Raw genomic sequence first — 20,715 nt, 5'->3', positions numbered from 1 at the left:
GATTCGCCGTCGGATTGTAATTTGAATGTACGAGAAAACCTAATTCTACTACGAAGAAACTCAAACACAAACCCCTTTTCCAGCATTTCTACCAGACCTGCGTGCGTCGGGGCAATAGCAAACAATTAATAAAATAATAAAAAAAGGTGCTAGGGCCTTCACATTTTACCACTTATATTGCCCCTGGAAAAACTTCTTTCCAGCAATGCATTTCCATTTAAAAGTGAAGCCGACTTTAAGGGGATCGGTGTAAGCTTGGTCTTTGTAAGCTGGCTTTCCCACGTTCAGTGTAGCAGTGAGTGAAGCCTACTTGCCGTATGCAAACGATGTGATGCGAACGGGTCCCGATAACGCTGTCGCATTCTACTCTTAAAGGCGAAGCTTAAGCGTCCTCCAATTTTTGTTTTATCAAGGAATTTCTTACTCAGAATGCTTGTATTTTTATTGCTGATTGTCAATATACTTCTTATAAAAAACAGGTTTTTGATGCAGAAAAACATGACTCGTAGAATAATGTAGGTTACTGAAGATTATTTGTATCGTACGTCATAGTATAAATGCACCAGCCACTTGTTACTAATCAACAAAAATTATGGAAAGAATATAATACAGAAATATTTCGTCTTTGTCACATTAGCTGTGTATGCTAAGAGTATGTTATTTCGTTAAGGGAGCTTTGGCAGCATGTGGTACAGCTCAAAACAAGGGATTACGCAGAGTCACTATCTCATTGGTTTCATCAACTGTCATCAAAACCAGATCATCCTCTAGAAAGCAATCAGTATATTCAAACAGTTCAGCTGGCGAGCTTACAGTAAACCTTTTACACGGTACAGAAAAAAGAAAACATTGGAGGCTTTGGTGGAAGGCTGTTCACATCAATTTTAGCCCACAGATGCGCACTTGCGATGTCGTCCTGTGTGCCTTCCTCTTTGTCTTCTCCGTCCGAGGAGCTGCTGACCTCAGTCATCCTTACGTTTGTCTTCGATTCCTCAAATGATATACACTTCGGTGTCTGAACCATCATCCTCAAAAGAAGGCAGTGAAGAAATTCCTCTTTTTCTGGAAGATGGGGTGTGGGGGTGGCCATACATGCATTGTCTCTGTCTGATGCCATTTTGTAAATGCGGGTTGCCACACGAGAAACGCACTCCAGATATACAAGAAAGAAAGAAATCACCAGGCACGTACTGCCGCCTGCCTACCGAAACACCATTTAAGCTGCAGATGAGCATCTGTTGACCAAAGTGCTCAAGGGGAGAACAAATACCGTAAGGACGAGCCACACTTGTACTAAATGCTTCGGGGACGCGAGAACTCTGAAGAGCAGGGCTCGTCTAGACGGTTAAGGGAATACATCTGTCTGGCTGTACCTGACGTATTGTGCAATGCTAAAACTGCCAAGTGATTATTTTGTTGCTTTTGAACTGTCTTTCAGTACTCTGACTTGGTGGAATAGCTGCACTACTGTTTGTACCTTAATAAATGTTTAATGGTGATCCCTTGTTGCTTCTCATAAAGTTTTTTTGTGAAACTGTACTTTCCTGCAGGGATTCCGTATTTGTCAGGACTTACGAGAAGGGAACCATGAATGCATTAGAGCGCCTTATTACTGACCTTGGGCGTGTCGGCATGGCGCTAGTGGAACTTCACCCAAACAGGCTTGTCGAGATACTGGTGCCTGTCTTCGAGCTTTACTACATGGTGAGCCTGTCATCTCGGATAATCACTGCAGTTGTCCAACGTCAGATCATGTCCCAAGGCTGACTGTGTGCAACATTCATGGTGCACAAACTTACAGTTATTGAGCTTATTGAACCTATTAATGACTGCTGCTTTGTAACAACTCTGTTTTATCAATTGCCAAAAATAGTGTCCTTGATTCATAGAATGGCGTATCCAGCTGTGTGCATATCAGCCCATAATAAAGCAAAGCTTTCTTTCTGGTGTTTAATGGGCTTAGGTACTGTTGTCAGCGATAGTGGTTGGATTGCGGAGAGGAGGCGAAGAGGTGTGTAGAGGAGAAAGCTGGGAGCAGAGGTAATAATGTGTGCTGATTGGTTAGCATAACTGATAATTCAAATCCATACACGCACTTCTTGCAGTGATGCCCTCATAATGCACCCAAAAGCACCATACATCTAAACCTGTTAAGCAATTCGCCTGGGTGCAGCCGATACCATTGAAGCACGCTGGATCTATGCTACATGTGACTGTGACCTGGTAGGATATGGTGGCGATGATGACGCCATCATTGGCCGTACAGTAACCAGTGTCATCTAGTAACGGCTTCAGGAAATTAACCAGCACTCAGGTGTGGCCTCTGATATCACAACGGCATGTGCAATCTTGGTGCAATTCAGTCGTTTTCAGCACGCTGTGTTCTGTGTACTAAACCTCGATATAACGAATTTCAATGTAACAAAGTATTTAACTTTATATAACTTCAGATCTATAGAACACCATGCGACTACTTATTTGCAGAAATAGCCACATTTCAATATAAGGAAGTTTCTATATAACAAAGCAAATTGCTTATTTTACCGACTTCGTTATATCAAGGTTTAACTGTAATTATTTTTTCTGCACTTTACTCGTGACATGTGAGACACAAAAAGTACCGTGTGATTACGCGCGCCGTGACACCAGTGCTGCCAAAAGGGATTTAAAGAAACTAATTCTGCTCATTGCTTGACTGCGCAACTGCCTGCTCATCACGTAGGCTACAATTGCCATGCCGAACACACAGTTCATTATCAGTGGAAGCCAACACAAACAGTCACACTGTAGGTCTTGTAATCATATCTTGCACCTGTTTTTTCAACAGCTTGGCTAACATAGTTGGGACGCCCTGTATAACAAGTGTATCATCCACAGTGCATAACTGTTTATTTATTGGAAGGGTGAGCAAATATCAAATTTTCAATTTCGAAGCGAATTCAAAAAGCCGAGGACACTTAAGCACTTACTTATTAGCTGTGAATGCGAAAGCAATAATGTCCAATTCAACGCCGCTGAGCAGCCCTTTGAGTTTTGCGCTGCAAGTAAGTACCATAGTGGTACGTGCTGCCCGAACCAGCCAGTAGCAGCAGCCTGCGGTGCCAACGCCACATGCCACCGACGTCCGATGCGACGAGAGGCCGAGGACCGGCGTCGCGTCGCCATATCTGCTTCGTCGAAGGTGCGCTAGTGACGTGTTGCAGCAGGGGCGTAGACGGGGGGGGGGGGGGCGATGGGGCTTCAGCCCCCCCCCCCCCGAAATTTTCGTGCTGGCATGCACCGTCGACCATAACCACTGCCGTCGGGAATCATTCTGAATTTTGTGTACCATGTCTTTTTCACGCTCGAAAAGACATTTCGGCACGAACATTGCGAATGCGGGCTGGATTTCGTGGCAACGCCCTTGCACCTGGAGTCGCAAGGAGCCCCATCCGAGCACAAACTTTCAAGGGCTTTTCGATAGCGAGCGGGCGCGCTGCGGCATCTTGCAGCGGCCGCGGAATCTACGGAATGCATGGATTTCAATTCGGAAACTTTATGGGTATAAAGTTTTCAAACTTTTGACGCGAAAGGTGCACTGACATTCCCAAAGGCGCACTTTAGATTTTCAATTCTGGAACTTTATGGGTTTAATGTTCTTATAAACTTGGGCCAACATGCGCGCTCTGGAGCCCTCATGTCCAAGCCGTTCCAGAAATGGAAGCACGCGCTCGGAATCTTCCACACACACGAAAAATACTAAATATCACCGTGACTGTCAGCTGGCAGCTGATAATTTTCTCCAAACGTTTTCAGAAAGCGCTACCAATGTGATGGATCAGTTGGACCAGGGCAGGCAAAGTAAAATAAGAGAAAACAGAAGAAAGCTAACGGCCTATTTTGAGGCACTTCTTTTTTGCGGGCGACAAGGTTTGGCTCTCCGTGGCCATAGGGACAGTGGTCCTATGGATTTAAGCAATGGCCCTGCTAGAGCGCTTTTATGCATGCAAGCTGATTGTGGAGATACGCATCTGAAGAACCGTTTGGAAAGTTGCCCCAGTAATGCCTCGTATTTAATTAAGCCCAGATGTGCAAAACCAAATTGTAGAAATTTGTGGTAATATTATCAAAGAAAGCCTAGATGCAAAAGTAAACACTGGAGGCTGCTTCTCCATACTTGTTGACGAAGCGACGGATATTTCTGGAATTGAACAGTTTATGCTGTTTGTACAAGGTACCTAAACAAGGATGCCAATGATATCGAAGGAGTGTTTTTAGGTTTTAGCACCGGAATAGATGCCCTCTCTCATTGCGACTGTAAGTTCTACGCAAATGTGTACAAACTGCTGCAGATTCTAGTCACCCTTCCAGTGACCACTGCCAGCACAGAGAGAATATTTTTAACATGAGATTACTAAAAAACAGCTTGCCCTCTACAACATCTGAGGAACGCATGGTTAGGCTGGCGTTTCTATACGCCTACAGAGTCGTCGGCATCAAAGTGTCCGAAGTCGTTGACCACTTCGCTAAACTTTCCCGCCAAGTGAAGAAGTTTGTCCCATAGATAGCGAAGCAGCAAAAATCAATGAAAATAAAAAGCTCTGTTCCTTCAGGTCCATAAACACATAATTATGAAAATGTGTGACTGTTCATTAGCTTTTAAAACTGCAGAAATTTTCGCCATTTATTCTAAAGTTAAGATCATGGTCAAAATTATCATGCGAATACGAAAATTACGAGGACATCAATAACCAATTTTGACCAACCTTGCTGATAGAAAGCCCGGCCCACGCGGCGTTTCCCAACAAACACACTCGGATATTGGGTAGTTCAACTTGCCACATCATCTGGGGCTATCGTTTGGCCTTTTCTTTCCTATTTAGCTACCTGCTTTTACTTCTTTTTTGAACCGAAGCAATACCCTTCTTTATTTTGGGTACAGAATATTTGTTTCCGCTCTGCAGGCAGTTAAATTACACATTTTAAACATTTTCGTACTGATTTCTGTATTATTCCTCTATTCTACCCATATGGTGCTGTCGCGACTGCCGCATGGCCCAAGTACATATCACAATTTCTGTGATCGGAGTTTTGTTCTTGCCTGGATCGTCTGTCTTTCTATGCGTAAAGTTTACCATCTGTGGCTACGCAACATGTTTATTTGTCTTGTTTGACACATTATATACAGTGACATTTGCTTAAATAAGTAGATTTATTGGAGACTTATACGTATATTTAAATATCTTGTTACGAGGTTTTGTGTATACAAGCAATGAACTTTGTTTCCAGCGACACTTTCTTGCCCTTTATCAAGTTGTATCTTCGCATTTGTATATTCCATTCTATCTTCACATTTCTAATGTATATCTTGCAGAACTCCTGCTTTTTATATGTACTCACTGTTGCGACTATAATATCGGTGCAAGTACTCACAATACACGATCGGTAACAGCTGATCCTGCGCAATCCATTGCAACGAAGGACAGCATCATTGAGATTTTTCGCTGGCCGTTGCATATGTACAACAATGTAAACAAGTATCTTGAATGACAGATTCATCAAAATATTTGTCCTCAACTTGTTCATTTTATGGCCTTTACGTTTTTCATATCAGCTGCATGCACTGCTTTGCTGGTTTCAAACTGATATAGTTCCAAAGTTCGTTTGATATTTTCTTTACTTATTAAATAGACAAAAAAAATGCGGAAGCATTGATATCAGCTATTTCTGCCACAATTTCTGGGACATACGAATATATTCTTTTACGAAAAAATACATATTCTACTTGACAGTGCGTAGCGTTCAATAATTTGTTTGCAGTATCTAATACACAATGGCATTGGCAATCGCAATGCAGTTATTGTTGATCCCTTGGCAAATTCTATAAGGGGAGGCCGCGCTGCAACGTGAGCCCCCCCCCCCCCCCCGAACAAAGTTTCTGGCTACGCCACTGTGTTGCAGCAATGCCCTCTCCCCTCACACAGCACTGTTTCGCCTGCTCTGCTCCGTCGAGGTGCGTTTGCGACGTGGCGTCGCAGCCAATGAGAATTTAGGTGCCGTTTCGCTGTTACATACACTGGCTTTCTTGCTCAGTGGGCCATTTGATGCTTTTGCATCAAATATGTTTTGCAACAATGCAACTTTTTTCAATAGCTAGAGGTATATAAAAAAAGTAAGCCAAGTTTATTGCCAAACAAACAAATGTACAGAAAAATTATGCTTTGTGCTAAACAAAATAATCTAGTACTACACATTTGCTTGAACTATCACAACTGCAGTTATTTAATAATGTCATTAAAGAAGGATGGCTGCTCGACAAGTTCAGGGAGCAGTGACACCCTCCTGCATGTTACAGTTCCTTCGGACACCAAAAAGAACAGCTCACTGGACACACTTGTGTCTTGTATCAACAGATATCTCTTTGCAAGCCAAGCCAACAGTGGGCACTATGCTTGCACCACCACTCACACTGATCTTCTTTTTTGCCAAAAATTTCATCATGCGCATATCTTCCAACCTGTGCTTGTGCTTTTGGCAGTGAAAATTGCTGGCACAAGCAAGTTAAAATTGTTGTTAGTTTATGAGCTTATCGTAGTCTTTTTACATTGCTGACATGGAAGAAACCTTTTCAGGAGCTTTCATTGTTGAAGACTGGGCTCCTTGGTGTTGAAATTTTCCTTGCCAAGTTTTTAACGCAGTGTGCCATTCAACCATCCTGGTGGTACTCAACTACTTTAGAGCGAGGGTCTAAATTGCCAGGCTTGCTGCTTGGTCAAACTTGTAGTTTGAAAACCGTGTTTTTAGGCACTTAGCCAGATTGGTAGCAGGCGCAGAGGTTTCCACCTGGAGGCTGGTGGTGTCCACATGCATGAAGAGGCAGTAAAGTGTGGGTATTTGAGCTCATAATGTTGGGCAGCCATAAGCACCACCTTGCGCCCCATGGCAGTGCACCTTTTTTCTTTTTAGATGCTTCGCTGCATGGCAGAAATGCTTCAGCATAATACATTTCTATGCTTTGCTGCATAACACAGGTGTAGTACAGTGAAGCTGACTTAGAGAACTGACTACAGCAATTTTGGGGATTCGAATATTTCGAATAGCAAACATGTATTTCGAATCGAGTATTCGAAGTTTCGAATATTCGCTCGCCACTAGTTTATTGTTATTTTTTCTTTTAGATCATAATGTGCCTCCCAATTGAGACGCTGGTAAATGTTCTTTGGTGTCGCATTGAACTAAACAAACCATTTGTGATTTATAAACGAGCGCTGCCACGCAAGTGCTTCCTCTCCAAACTCCTCTATGCCTATGTCACAGCTGTTCTTCGTTCGAATGTACTACATTGAAGGTTTTCCCCTCTCCACGGCACTCTCCATGCTGTGACTTAAGTGTTTCCTCTATGCCACTGTTTTCATTGTGAGGCAAGTGAAAGTGAAAAAAAAAAATACTAGAAGCATTACGTGGTAATATTTATTGAGTGATCATCATCACGACTGAACTAAATGGCAACGGAACGCTCGAAGTCACTTTGACACAAGTACAACAGCTCCGTGCAAGTACCCCTGTTGTGTCTGCTTGTCGAGACGCTGCTGCTGAAAACACAGAAACTGAGGCAAAAAAAGCTAGATCCTCAAGCTACATCTTAGTGACAGTAATTTGATAGATTTATTAGGATCAGCCCACTAACAGCTTTGATTGCACAACATGTGAGATCGGTTCACGTAACAAACCATATTAAAACACATGCCAAATACACATATCAAGCCCTGATATCAGGATGGGCTCACCATGTCACCATCTTTGATTACACTGTCTCCAAGATTGGCTCAGTTAATCAGCGAGACACCAAACCCGGAGAAAGCGGTAAAGCTGCACTTGAAAAGTGCTGCTCTTACATGAGCATATAGTACTATTGCATTTGCTGTTTGCAATGTGTTCAGCGCCTTTGTGAATTAGCCAGCTTTACCATATTCTCAAGAGCTGTGCTACACTGGAAGTGGCAGTAGCTGTGCAGCCACTATGGTTAGTAGTTACTCTTCAGGCCCAAGCAACCACAACACAGTGCAGTACATCATACAGTAACGAAGGAGAAATAAGCATTGTTGAAGCAATAAGCTTCACCAGGTTTGGGCAATGCAAACAGATCATTGCAGTGCATAGATCATGCGTGACAGTTGTGTCTGCAAAGTATTGCACTGATGTACAGCTGAAAATTCAAGCAAAAAGCCTGTGTGCAATTTTTCTCGAAGGAGCCACTCCGGCTGTTAGCGTGGTGCTCCCACATCAGATGCATGCGGCGTGCAGAACTGCCTCTGTAAATTCACCACACAGAAAGAAAGTAAGGGAGTCTAAACAAAGGAGGTGGGATTTGTGACAAAAAAACAACTAAAGGATGTGGGCCCTCGGCTTCGATACAGCTGAACCTCAATATCACAAACACAGATATAACAAATGATTGGGTGTGATAAGTGAATAAAATATGCTCCTTGCCAATATTAGCATGTAATGAATACATGCTTATAAAATTAATAACACATTACAAATATACATGCTTTTAACGTATTAGATATAATGTAGGTATTTTCATGTCGTATGCGAATGTGTTTAATGAGGTTTGGCTTTATGGGTCATTGGTTGACACGACTGGATAGAGCCTCTGCGGGTTGGTCACTTTCTCTCACCACTGCTTTACAGCATTTTTGATGCGAAAGCATAAAATGGCTCATTGAGCGAAAAAGCCGGCGTCTGTAGAGCAAAACGACACCTAAATTCCCATTGGCTGTGACGCCACGTCACGAGCACGCCTCGACGGAGTTCCCATTGGCTGCAACACAATTGCACGAGCGTGCCTCGATGAGTAAAGTGTAGTGGAAAGTTTCCCTTCTTTTTTCTTCCTGCTTCTATTTTTCAGAGACTGGAGGTATTCAGGAAAACAGGAGTGGTAATGCTATGCCTACCTGAGTGGCCATTTGTAACACTTCCAGTCTTCTCACGCAACCCCCTACTCATCGATGGAGTCTGCAAAATGTACTTGAGGTAAGGAGGAAATGGAGGAGCGAGCAGTTTTTGAAGGAAAGTGAAACAAATGTGATCTGGCTCTGTGCATATAGTACGAACATGCAAAGACACGTAATAGTATTTGTGGAAATGTAGTATGCTCGGTGTTCATTACTGAAAGGGAAGAATTGTCATCAACCCGAACAGTAGCACAAAAATGCAGTGTTTCTTTAGGCAACTCTCGGGCGGATGACAGTTTTTCTTTCGTGAAACTTTGCGAATTCCGCATAGCTCAGCTCATTTGCCAGCATTCATTATTTTATTTGCGCAATAAATCTTATGTTGCCATTTGATTGATCGACGATGATCATCACTCAATCACTTTTACTATGTAATGCTTGGAGCCATTGTTCTTTTTTTGTCCACTTTCATTTCCTTTTACCTTATCACTTGTACATTTCAATTAAAACAACAAATGATTTCCCCTATGCTTTCCTTGGCCTCAATATCTGTTGAATTCATGTGGTTGTGACTAACAAAAAATTGGGACCCTCGGTTTCTCTCCCCCTTCTTCTCATTGGAGTCTCCGAGACGCAGGGGCCTTTTCACACTTGTTGAAAACTGGTAGGGCCACTCATATTCAAATAATGCAAAACCTGTTATTTAATATAACTGGAGGGGAGGTGTCTGAAGAAACTTGGACTGGTAGTCCAACATTGCAAGTGCAGCTAACATAGAAAGTGATCATGGTTGTGGCGCGTGTTTTAAGAGCATGCTGTCAACTTTTACGATTTCGTAGTAAATTCGCAGTACTTGCAGCTTGTTTGCAATTGTCGTATTAGCACCAAAGGTTTTTTATTTGTGTTCAATTTATGGAAAAAGTGATATCTCAGCAGAATTAAAATATAATCGCCAACCAATTTTTCAGACCCACATTTTTCAGACCTGCTCATAGAATGAATGTACTACAAAAGCAACTCAAATTTTGGGTGCTGTTATGTGAATATGTTTAGAATAAACTTCCAAAACATCCTTTTTTCTGTGGCGCTTGTCATTCTTGTTTTGACTAGAGAGCAGAGACTAATCTTAGCGTTTTTAGAGAACCCACTCTGATCTTTTTATAAACAATAAACATCCTAAAGTAATAAAATATTTTGTAGCATTTTTCACTAAACTTCAAGTTTAGGCTTCACTTCTAGTATTTTTCAACTTTATAGGTTGACGGGTTTGTATCAACCATTCTCTCTTTTTTTTTTCTTTGTTCATTTTCCTGGCAGCCTGATGGACTTCTTGGAAGAAGTTAAAGAGCGTCTTCCGCAGCCTTGGTTGAAGTCAAAGATCAGCGAGTACAACAATCAGGTGGTCTGGCTGGGTTTGGCACTGAGCGGAGACTGGAAGGACGCATGTGCTGTTGGCCCGGAGTTGTCTCCGAGGGCCCTGGAAGAAGCAGGAGTTTCACCCAGTGACAGTTATAGCCCCTTGGCACTGTGGTGGCAACCTGTGCTTCAAGAACATGTTTCGGAACTCTGTTATACTTACAACATCGAGCCCCACGAGATTGTTGTGAGTATATGCCAGGATCGGCAGCATCACTGAGTTCTTGCTCAGGAAGATTCAGTAACATTGGCTTTTGCATTGTAGTACTATACAGTTAAACCTCAATATAATGAAGTCTGTAAAATCGGCAATTTGCTTCGTTATATCGAAGCTTCGTTATGTTGAGATTCTACCTCTTATGCGCAATACGTACAGTTGCCGATAAATATTTCTTACAGAGAAGGGGCCATAAAATTTTCAGAATTATCGGGCAATCAGAAAAAAAAAGCAAATTTCATTTAGAAAAAAATTTATTTTGTTGGATTTGAGAGTCGGGGACCAAAGGTACGGTTTCAAGCTGTGTTGACAATATCTTACATTGGCTGTACGAAGCCTGTGAAGCTTTCTTGTCTAGTCCGCCTCTGTAGCTGATAGTTTCACTCGCAGTGGGATGACACTGTCATGAAGAGCGCAGGCAGAAGGGAGCGAACGCTTCATTTGCCGCTCACTTCACCACGTCTCGAAAATTCGGGATTACGCAACCTCCAGCACTAAACGCGCGGGGAGACAGTGCAGGTGAAGCCACAGCCAGCTCGGCTCACCCAGCTGCCGTACATTGCCTCCAAAATAGGGCGCTCAGGCCACATATGCACTCAGCCGTGCTGACATGCGTAGCCTTGGACAGGCTAGAGGAGGAGATGCGCACTCAGCCGCCCCCACTCCCCTTCCCCCCTAACGCGCGCTTGAGCATATTACCACTTGCTCACCCCCATGCCCTTCTCTTGCTGGCACGGGTAGCAACACGCTTCAAGCCATGGTCCCTATTGGCTCACCCTTGCAAGCTTTTCCTCACACTCGCAGCATACTGTGCGCAATAGCATCTTACCACACTTGCACTTCATATGAAACATGATATAGCGAGAGCGTTTTGCTGCTAAGGCAGCTCTATCTGTCGCGTGGCATGCTAAGTGCATTCTCAAGCAGCCACATGTAATTAACCATTTGACCGTCTGCTTCTGCAGCAGTTTCCGTTTAATATTTCCTCGGTATTCCTTCGCAGCAGCATTGAACTTTCGTTGGATTGAAATCATGTATAAACGCACTTCTTTATATTGAGGTTCAAATTACATTGTGTCGTTCACAATCTTGTAAATTACATCGTGTTGTTTACAGTAAGTTATAAAAGGTTAAATATTTTGTTATATCTAGAATTTCATTATACAGTTAAACCTGGATATAACGAAATTGACAAATTCCCAAAGAACTTCGTTATAAAGAGGATTTCATTATATGCAGGTTCGGCACGAAAATTTGAAAAAGGAACGCTTACTGTATTTACTCGATTTTGCAACGTGCACCCGTTTTCCGTGGCCAAAAGAGAGGAAAAAAAATCCTTTACAGTACCGCGCACCTCATGCTTTCATACAGAAATAAAACTATCACTCAAGATTTACTCCCAAATACACTAAAGTTGCGATGAACAAAAAAGTCCCGTGGATGCGTGTCGTTTCGCACAAGCGCGAGGCGTTGGAAACGAAGAGCGAGCGACACGATGGTGTCGTAGCGTCGTATAATGTCACCTAGTGTCAGTTTAGTGAAGTGCAGAGACTTGCGCAGTAACCAAAGAGTGGCGCGGCCAGCGCGTTATAAAAAAACTTTTTTTTTTCCTTCGGCAACATCAACTGGAAAAGGAGAGTGCTCTGGCTTGGCGGGCTAGGCCAGCTGCAGCAACCGGTGGGATCCAGGTTTGAATGAAGGGAGGGCGAAAGGTCACGCCCATGGCGGCAAGATCGCCGGGTCAAGGGATGCAGGCCGGCCTCTCGCACGCACGCACACGTGCGCTCGCCTCGCAGCCGCCGTGAATGCGAGCGCGCCAAGCGCGCTGCTGCGCTTCGCATTCCATCGCGGCAGAGAAGGTGCTTCCGGTTGCTGCTCGCGCAAAAATGACAAAATTTGGGACGAACTCTCTAGGTTGTTGGCGGGGAAAATTCGTTATTTCGAGGTGGTCTCCCGCTGCCACTTCGTTACGTAGAGGTCTCAAATACATGTGCTTCTATGGAGTAATGGCGGGGAATATAAAAACTTTGTTATATCCAGGAATTCGTTATATGGAGGTTCATTATAAGCAGGTTTAACTGTATTGAAGTTCGTTATATCGAGGTTTACCTGTATTCGACCCGCCACGGGTGGCTGAGTCAGCTAAGGCGTTGCACTGCTGAGCACGAGATCTCGGGAGCGAATCCCTGACTGCGGCGGCTGCATTTTGATGGAGGCGAAATGCAAAAACGCCCGTGTGCTTGCATTGTAGCGCACGTTAAAGAACCCAAGGTGGTCGAAATTAATCCGAAGCCCTCCACTACGGCATGCTTCATAATCAGAACTGGTTTTCGCACGTAAAACCGCAGAAAGAAGAAGAAGTTTACCTGTATTCGTCTTTATTGACTACATTAAGTCTCCTTCCTTGTTGCCTTGTTATATTTCTAATGCTTATCTTACTTTGTCTTGACACCAAAAAAACAATATTTATTGTTTTCTTGTTAAAATATAGTCTTGGTCCCCTCTTTATGTAGCCAAACTATCTCATTCTCTCCTCTTGAAACATAGCTGTAGTGCTAGTGGCCTAAAAAGGTAGAGATAATAATCCATTTTTTCAACATTGGGCCTGTTAAAGACAGGCACCTAGGACCGTCAAGGTAGCGTGGGCGTAGCGGTCTGGAGCTCGACCAACAGGGAGGGGCCCAGGCAGAGACGTGAGACAACTACTCTAATGAGTAACAAAGAACTTTTAGTTACATCACTAGGGAGCGGTCAGCTTTACAAGCTTTGTGACTGAGAGCGACACGAATGCTCTAGCTTGTGCCTAAGGCTGAAGTCAGTTCGCGGGGGCTTTCTTTATAGTAGTAGTATCTTCGGAAAGTCCTCACGCAGGAGGAGAGAGCGAATGCTCTCCACTCTTGCAGCCTCCGCTCGGTACATGGCAGTCAGTTCAACGAATTTTCTAACCGCCACCGGCGCAGTAGAGGGAAAGGCACTGATGCGCATGCACACACACACAGACATCGCTGGCATCTTCTGTACTGAGACGGAGAACTAGTAAGAGTGCACTTGCTCACTGAAAGGAGACAGCACTGGCGAGACCATGCAGAATCAGGGTGTCATGCGCGCTGTGGAGAAGGAGGGAAGAATGCGTGCACAAAGGCTCTTTTCGTCGTTGCGGCCTCCTAAGCGTTTCTCAATGGTTGCGGGTGGCTTCGTGTATTTGAAACGTCTGGACTTTCACTATAACCTTTTGTTCAGGCACCCTAAAAACCCAGAGGGCATGTAATGCCCTCTGGGCTTGTAAGTTGAAGCGAGTGAAGTGGAGCGACACAAATTGTTCATCATACAGGCCAGTCGTAACAGGCCAGTCGTAACAGGCCAGTCGTAACAGGCCAGTCGTATCACGCCAATCGTAACACGCCTGGCGTAACAGGCCTGCCGTAACAGGCCTGTCAGAACAGACCTCACAAGAATATTATAATATACTTTAATGACCACTAACGAGAAACACTTAGTCACTTTATAATGGTGAAGTATTCTTTTAATATGCTGTTTTCATTTTTTTGGCACAAAAACATTCGTTACTAGAGAAGATGAAAGACAGACCTGTCTATCTTGAATGGTATGCCCAAGCTGCAGCACCAGTACATAGGTGCGACATCACAAATTTCAAAGTATGTTTTCTCATATGCAACCTCTTCAAGCTTCCTGTGCGTATTCATTCTTTGGCATACTCAGAATGCAATTTAGTCTTTATTTGTAGGTAAACAATTAACTAAATCGAAGGAAGGTGCTGTCAAAATGTGTGATTTCAAGAGTAGCTAATGCAGAAACTTCTATGAAGCGTTGCCACCCCTCTTCTGGTTTTTCATGTTTTCTAGCATACCAAGCCTCCACCCACTGTCAGAGTGAGCTTTTCATGATCTTGGAGATGTACCTTTCCAATACAGCCTAGCTTAATACAGTAGACTTCCACTAATTTGACTCCGATTAATTCAATCCTGACTGAAAGGTCCTGGCTGGCGCCCATGCATTAATATGGGCCCTGAACTTACCTTATTTTGATCATGAAATTGGCATTCACCGAATAATTGGAACTTCACCAGTCAGCACGCACGCGCCTAAACCCTATATTGCCTGGCCGCGGTATCGACACTGCGTAGCCGACCGCAGCTACCAATAGCAGCCACGTATGGAAATCCACTTTATTACAAAATAAAGCGTCCAGAAGAAAGGGAGGAGCAGACTTCTGTTTGAAAACAGAGCGTTTGAGAGAAAGGTGACTTCACATTCCGCTTGCGAGCTCCACGCACCGTGTACGACAGCAAAACTTTGCTGAGATCTTCACAGCAGCGTATGCTGCCAGCGGGCTATGTTATTTCACCAAGCCCAAGGGATGGTTCAGGGCCCCTTCAAAACATCCTCTCTAAAGGCGGCCAGTGCATCGCTGGCCACCTCAACTTTGGCCTCTTCTGGCCTGGCTGGCTCACTGCCAGGTGCTGACGCGAGTGCATTAACATCTCTATGCTGTCTGCAAAGTATTCTTTTCAAACATAAAGGACCAAGTTTCGTTATTTGATATTTCTTTATATATGCCCATGTTTGCTATATTGAGCTTCAATTGCATTTGCAACCTAGCCCAGGGAGTGTTAGCCAGTGGCACTCACCTACCATGGCTTTGTGTATGGCTGCCTCCAAAATGTGCAAATGAAGTGGATTGGCATTCTAGCTAATAATTTTCGTGAAGCCTCTCTCTAGCAGTTTAAGACAATATTAACCAACATCGATGCATATTAAGCAGATTTTAAAGACTGATGCAGTTGAACCTCGATATAAGAAAGTATAGGATATAACGAAATCACTATTAAGATATTTTTGTCCATATCAGCATGTAATGAGTACCGTATTTACTCACGTAAGACCAGCACCCCCACTTTGGAGTGTGAAAATTTAAAAAAAAAGTTCGGCTAAGTACGGCGCGCATACTTGCGTTCTGGTTAAATACCGCAAGTCAGTAAAGGATGGCCACTAGTCCGTGTTTGAAAAATCAGTCGGTAGCTGTAAATGTGTTCGTAGTTGGCGACCAGTGGTTGCATTTTTATTTATTTATTTTATATTTCATTTTATTTATTTTTTATGTACAAATACTGCTGTCTCAGATTTGAGACATAGCAGGAGTGGGTATGTAGATAAGACAACATACAATCAACATGTCACATGTAAATGAACTTCGTCTACAAAATGCTGAGGTGGCAATTCTCGGAGATGAGTATGTAGGTTATTCCACAATTCAGTGGTAAATGGCAAGAAAGAAAATTTGAAGCTATTTAAGTGAGATCGAAAGGGAACAATATTCAAAGGATTGGCTCTTCATGTTACAAGCGCCGAGGAGCTAACAAATGTCACAGGTACGTCGACAATGACGGAAGCATGTACAATTTTGTGCAGCATAATAATCCTTTCACACGTGCACCTATGTGCCAACGGCTCAAGCGATAACAGACCAGCATGCAGCGAAGGGGAGAAATTGCGATCGTACCGATTACAAATAAATCTGACAGCTTTCTTCTGCACAGCCTCAAGCTTTGATATATCAGATACACAGTGAGGTGACCAGACAACACATGCATACTCTAGAGCAGGCCTCACGAGGGATTTGTAAGCTGCTAGTTTGCATTCCTTGGTTGCTGTTTTTAGTGTCCTTTTTGGATATCCTAGTCGCTTTAGTGCCCGGGAACAAATGAAGCTCACGTGTTTGTGCCATTTTAAGTTGGAAGAAAAAGTTACTCCAAGATATTTGAACTCGGTGACATAAGTCAAAATCTTCTCACCATTACTGTAGGCAAATTTCAAGGGTTCCTTTTTGTTCGAAAAAGTCATAGATACCGTTTTATCGAAGTTAATTTCCATTTGCCAGGCCTTGCTCCAATTGCAGAAGGCATTGAACGTGTTATTCAGCATTTCCTGGGCATTGACACTGGTAATGTTAGACTACAAAACACAGTCGTCTGCATACAAGCGGAGCTTAACAGCAGTGTTAGTAACAACGCTCTCGACATCATTAATGCAAATAATGAATAAAAGTGGTCCTAATACGGAGCCCTATGGGACGCCGAAGGAAAATACCGACTGAAGATGAGTGCTTCTGATTAAATGAGACAAACTGGGACCGCAGATGCAAGTAGTCTCTTATCCAGCCAAGCAAGTGATTGCCGTGTATACCTCTGAAAATAGTGCCAAGTTTCATAAGTAACTTAGCGTGACATACCTTGTCAAACGCCTTGGAGTAGTCAACAAAAATGGCGTCAATCTGCCCATGATTATTAAGTGTAGTGGCAACGTCGTGAGTGAATTCAATTAGTTGCGTAACCATGGAGAAACCTGATATAAAACCATGCTGATGATGTGAAAGAGTGTTGTTATTGTTGAGGTACTCTATAATATGCTTATGAATTAATGTGTTCTAGTAGTTTACAACAAGTAGATAATAACGAGATTGGTCTATAATTGGAAATTGTTTGCCTATTGCCAGATTTGTGTATTGGTACAACTTGAGCAACCTTCCAGACACGAGGAACAGTTTGTGATTCGACAGATTTTTGAAAGATAATAGTCAGATACCGTGAACAGTATTCCGAGTATCTCTTTAAAAACATATTTGGGATGTTATCTGGTCCTGCACTTTTACTAGTATCAATATTTAACAAGAGGCTGTGAACTCCGCTGAACGTTATCTGAAGTTTTGGAAAACATGCTGAAGCACTACCACAATGAAAAGTAGGGAAAATGTCGTTATCTTCAACAAAAACAGACTTAAAATATGTATTGAACGCTTCAGAGATCATGACAGCATTAGTACACGACTGTCCATTAACGACCATAGACGTTGAGTTGGACACAGGAGGAACAACTGTTTTCCAGAATTTGGATGGGTTATCTTTTAGGAATGTCGTTAAAGTGTTGTTATAATAGTAGTCTCTAGCATGCTGCATTTTAGTCTTAAGAATTTTTTAAAGTGATGTTAGCATTGAGTTTTCTCGGACATTCTGGGTGCGAGAGTTACGGCGAAGGCGCTTTATCGGGCGAATCAACTGAATAATCTCTCTAGTATACCATGGGTGATTCGGGTTTCGCTTTACACACTTTTTGGGTACGAAATTAGCTATGCACTCTTTGACAATGTTGTGAAACATTTCAACTAACAAGTCAACCCCTAAAGCATCGCTCGAAAACATAAACTCATCAAAGTGTGATGCAAGCGTGGCGACGATAGAATTTTCATCAGCTCGAGAAAAGTCATGGACAGTACTGTATGTTGGTTTATTGGGCTCTAGAGCAACATCTAGATGGACGATTACCGCCTTGTGATCGGAGATGCCCTCGACAACGTCACATTTGCTATACTGGAGCCCATCACTCAGGAAGACCAAATCCAAAATAGCAGATTCACGGGTGCACGAGCTAACGACCTGTGTTAAATCATATGACACAGCAAGATTGATTAGAGCGTCGCAGATGGCTCTATCACGTCCAGTAGAAGAAAGAGAATGCCAGTCAATGTAAGGGGCATTAAAATCGCCACATATTATTAATTGGCTTTTTTGTAGCCTGTTTACTGCAATGTAATCAGTAACAGCGTGGATTGAATTGCATAACATTTATTTGCATAACAGTCTGAGCACAGTTCAAGGATTCAGTGAGTAGCCATAAGCCTGTCTCACATAAGGCCTGTAGCTAGCAAAAATTCTGTAAAAAAAGTATGGGCTTCACACGAGTGAATACAGCATATGATTATAGCAAATATCAGATATAACGCAGCTATTTTTGTGTAAGATGCATCTTCGTTATTACAATGCTCGACGGTATCTCGAAAACGGTGCCTGACATGGAATTTCTGCTTAGAGAATACTACAACTTAGTTATTATATTGTGCAACTTCATTTCTGCAATTGCAACATGTGCCCCAAAGTGAGGAATTATAAGTTTATTGAATCTTTTGATTAGCTACCTGGGCATTCAGGTAATTTCTTGCCTCTTCTAGAAATCTGAAAAGGTTGAGCAGCTAGCACTGCCTGACAACTTAAAAAAAAACATATTTTTCGAGCTAAAAAACAGGTGGCTCAGCAGCATGCAGATACTAATGCACTGATGCAGATGAGTTTGTTAATTTTGTTCTTGAAGAGCATTCCAAAATAATGGGACACAAGGACGCGTGCTATTAGGTAGTTTACAATGGTGCCCTTGAAGGAAGCCGTAACAGATGGTACAGATATGTTCACATCACAGCAGGCAGACGTAGCTTCAAGATTTTTCAAGACACAGCGGTCAACGTCTTCTTCTGCAGCCTTCCTGGCTGTGCTCCAAACCCGCGGAAGAAGCTGTCTTCAAGTTTGGGCAGTCTTGAGCCATAAAGGGCCACACAAGAGAAAAATTACTTGTTTTATGGGTAAATTACCCTTATAAAGTACTCAAAAAGGCACTTTTACAGTAATAAGAGAATTCGCAAGCCAGGAAAGGCACAAGAACAAAAGACTGGTGATGCCGCCTTAAAGCTCCCACACCAGATTGCCATGACGCCATGGATTATGATGGCATCTACTTGGGCCTAGTTTCACTACAATGTATTGCAAAAGAGCCAATGATTGAACATAGTAAGCTTCAAGAAAATTTACTGAGATTAATTTTGATGGCACTTACTTGGGCCTAGTTAATTTGAGATTGGCAACGGTTTACTACATTACATTCAAAATGAGTCAGGGATTGAACCTAGCAGTTTCAAGAACTTTTACTGAGCCGCAATCAAGCTATTTTCGTGAAATTAATGTAAAAAGAATTTTGAAAGACTACTTAATCACTCTAAACTGATTTAGTGTTTCTCTTTAATGTCCCTTTATATGTAAGATTCTGGATGTATGGTCAGGGACGGCAGCATTGCCAGTGCAGTGGGCGGTCTTGATTCGAAAAAAAAAAAGGTGAGGTGATTAGCAAATTGTATTTCTAATGCAAAAACAAGCAAGGTATGGACGAGAATTTTCGTCCTGTTCAAGCTGCTGTGGCCCAAGGAAGTTCACGAGAAGGAAACAACAGAACCTGCACACTGGTCGAGGTCACACTTTTGTCGGTGCTTTTGTATCCTGCTCTTTAAGATAGCGCGGTGCATTGCCCTTCAGTGTAGATTTATTTGTTACATTCTCCATTTTGTTCCCCTTAATTTGTTCCAGAATGGGGACACATGGCTTTCCTTCATCAACGTCTTGGCAGCCAGTCAACCACACACAGGCGAAGCTTATGCAGCGGATATCAAAAATGAATGAGCAGTCAAGGGCGTCCACAGCATCGAAGACGTCTGCTATCTGACTACAACATCTGCAGTTTGAGTATTTATTGCACATAGAAAAATATATACTAAGATTTACTTGTTTCCTCTGTGAAATTTCCATTTTGTAGTCAGCGCTTCGGTGTCGTGTCTGTGGCTTCCTTCGTCTTTGTTTTCAATGTGCTGTTATTAGCCAGGAATATTTTCCAGTATACAGGCTCACTACGTGAATTACACTCACGAGTTACAGTGTTGTCTTGTTGTGACAGACTTTGTCACCACAATGCGAGCCCCTGTGTGTTTGACGCCATTGGTTCCAAATATGCATTCGTAATTCTTTACACACAACAGCATCATATGAAAGGTTCGCAGCGAAGTCATGTTATGCTGCCATGCATTAGCGATTGACTGCCATAGACTCCCAGCAAGGATTGCTTTCATGGACGTCGGGAATATGTTATCATATTGTCCATTATTGCCTTTTACGTACCTATCTCCTATTGGTCATGGCACTGTGTAACTAAGAGGATTTTCATATTACTTTGTCTCTTGCTATGCAATCTGGACGCATTGCAGTCCTTTTTACTTGTGGAAAAATTGGAAACAAGGTAATACATGACAGAACAAAACCAAAATACAATAGGACACGACAGTGCGCAACAGGAAATGTGTGAGGATAAAACAAATTGCAACACTTTATAACTGCTAATCCTTTCTTCTTCAAAAAAGAAAACATTTGTGTGGCAATAATTCTTCTTAGTAATGCAAAAAGGGAGGAATGCTATGCAAAAGAGTTTAAAAAATAGACGTTAAATATTGATTAAAGATAAACGGTGTAGCAAAAACAT

The 20,715-nt window shown here is 42.7% G+C and overlaps 1 protein-coding gene across 1 annotated transcript in view; it reads left to right on the top strand.

Annotated features, from left to right (window-relative positions):
• LOC119450381 (centromere protein I-like) overlaps positions 1-19,971 on the top strand; it is a 70,095-nt gene extending 50,124 nt beyond the window's left edge. The window contains exons 13-16 of the mRNA XM_037713820.2: positions 1,551-1,704; positions 8,891-9,015; positions 10,254-10,539; positions 19,773-19,971. Coding sequence (XP_037569748.1) covers positions 1,551-1,704; positions 8,891-9,015; positions 10,254-10,539; positions 19,773-19,865 — 658 coding nt within the window. The 3' untranslated portion in view covers positions 19,866-19,971. The remainder of the gene's footprint in view (positions 1-1,550; positions 1,705-8,890; positions 9,016-10,253; positions 10,540-19,772) is intronic.
• Positions 19,972-20,715: the final 744 nt, after the last annotated feature.

Source organism: Dermacentor silvarum, chromosome 4 (genome assembly GCF_013339745.2).
Source record: "Dermacentor silvarum isolate Dsil-2018 chromosome 4, BIME_Dsil_1.4, whole genome shotgun sequence".
Lineage (NCBI taxonomy): Eukaryota > Metazoa > Arthropoda > Arachnida > Ixodida > Ixodidae > Dermacentor > Dermacentor silvarum.
The sequence above is the reverse complement of the archived record's forward strand: the minus strand, read 5'-3'. Positions and strand labels throughout refer to the sequence as shown.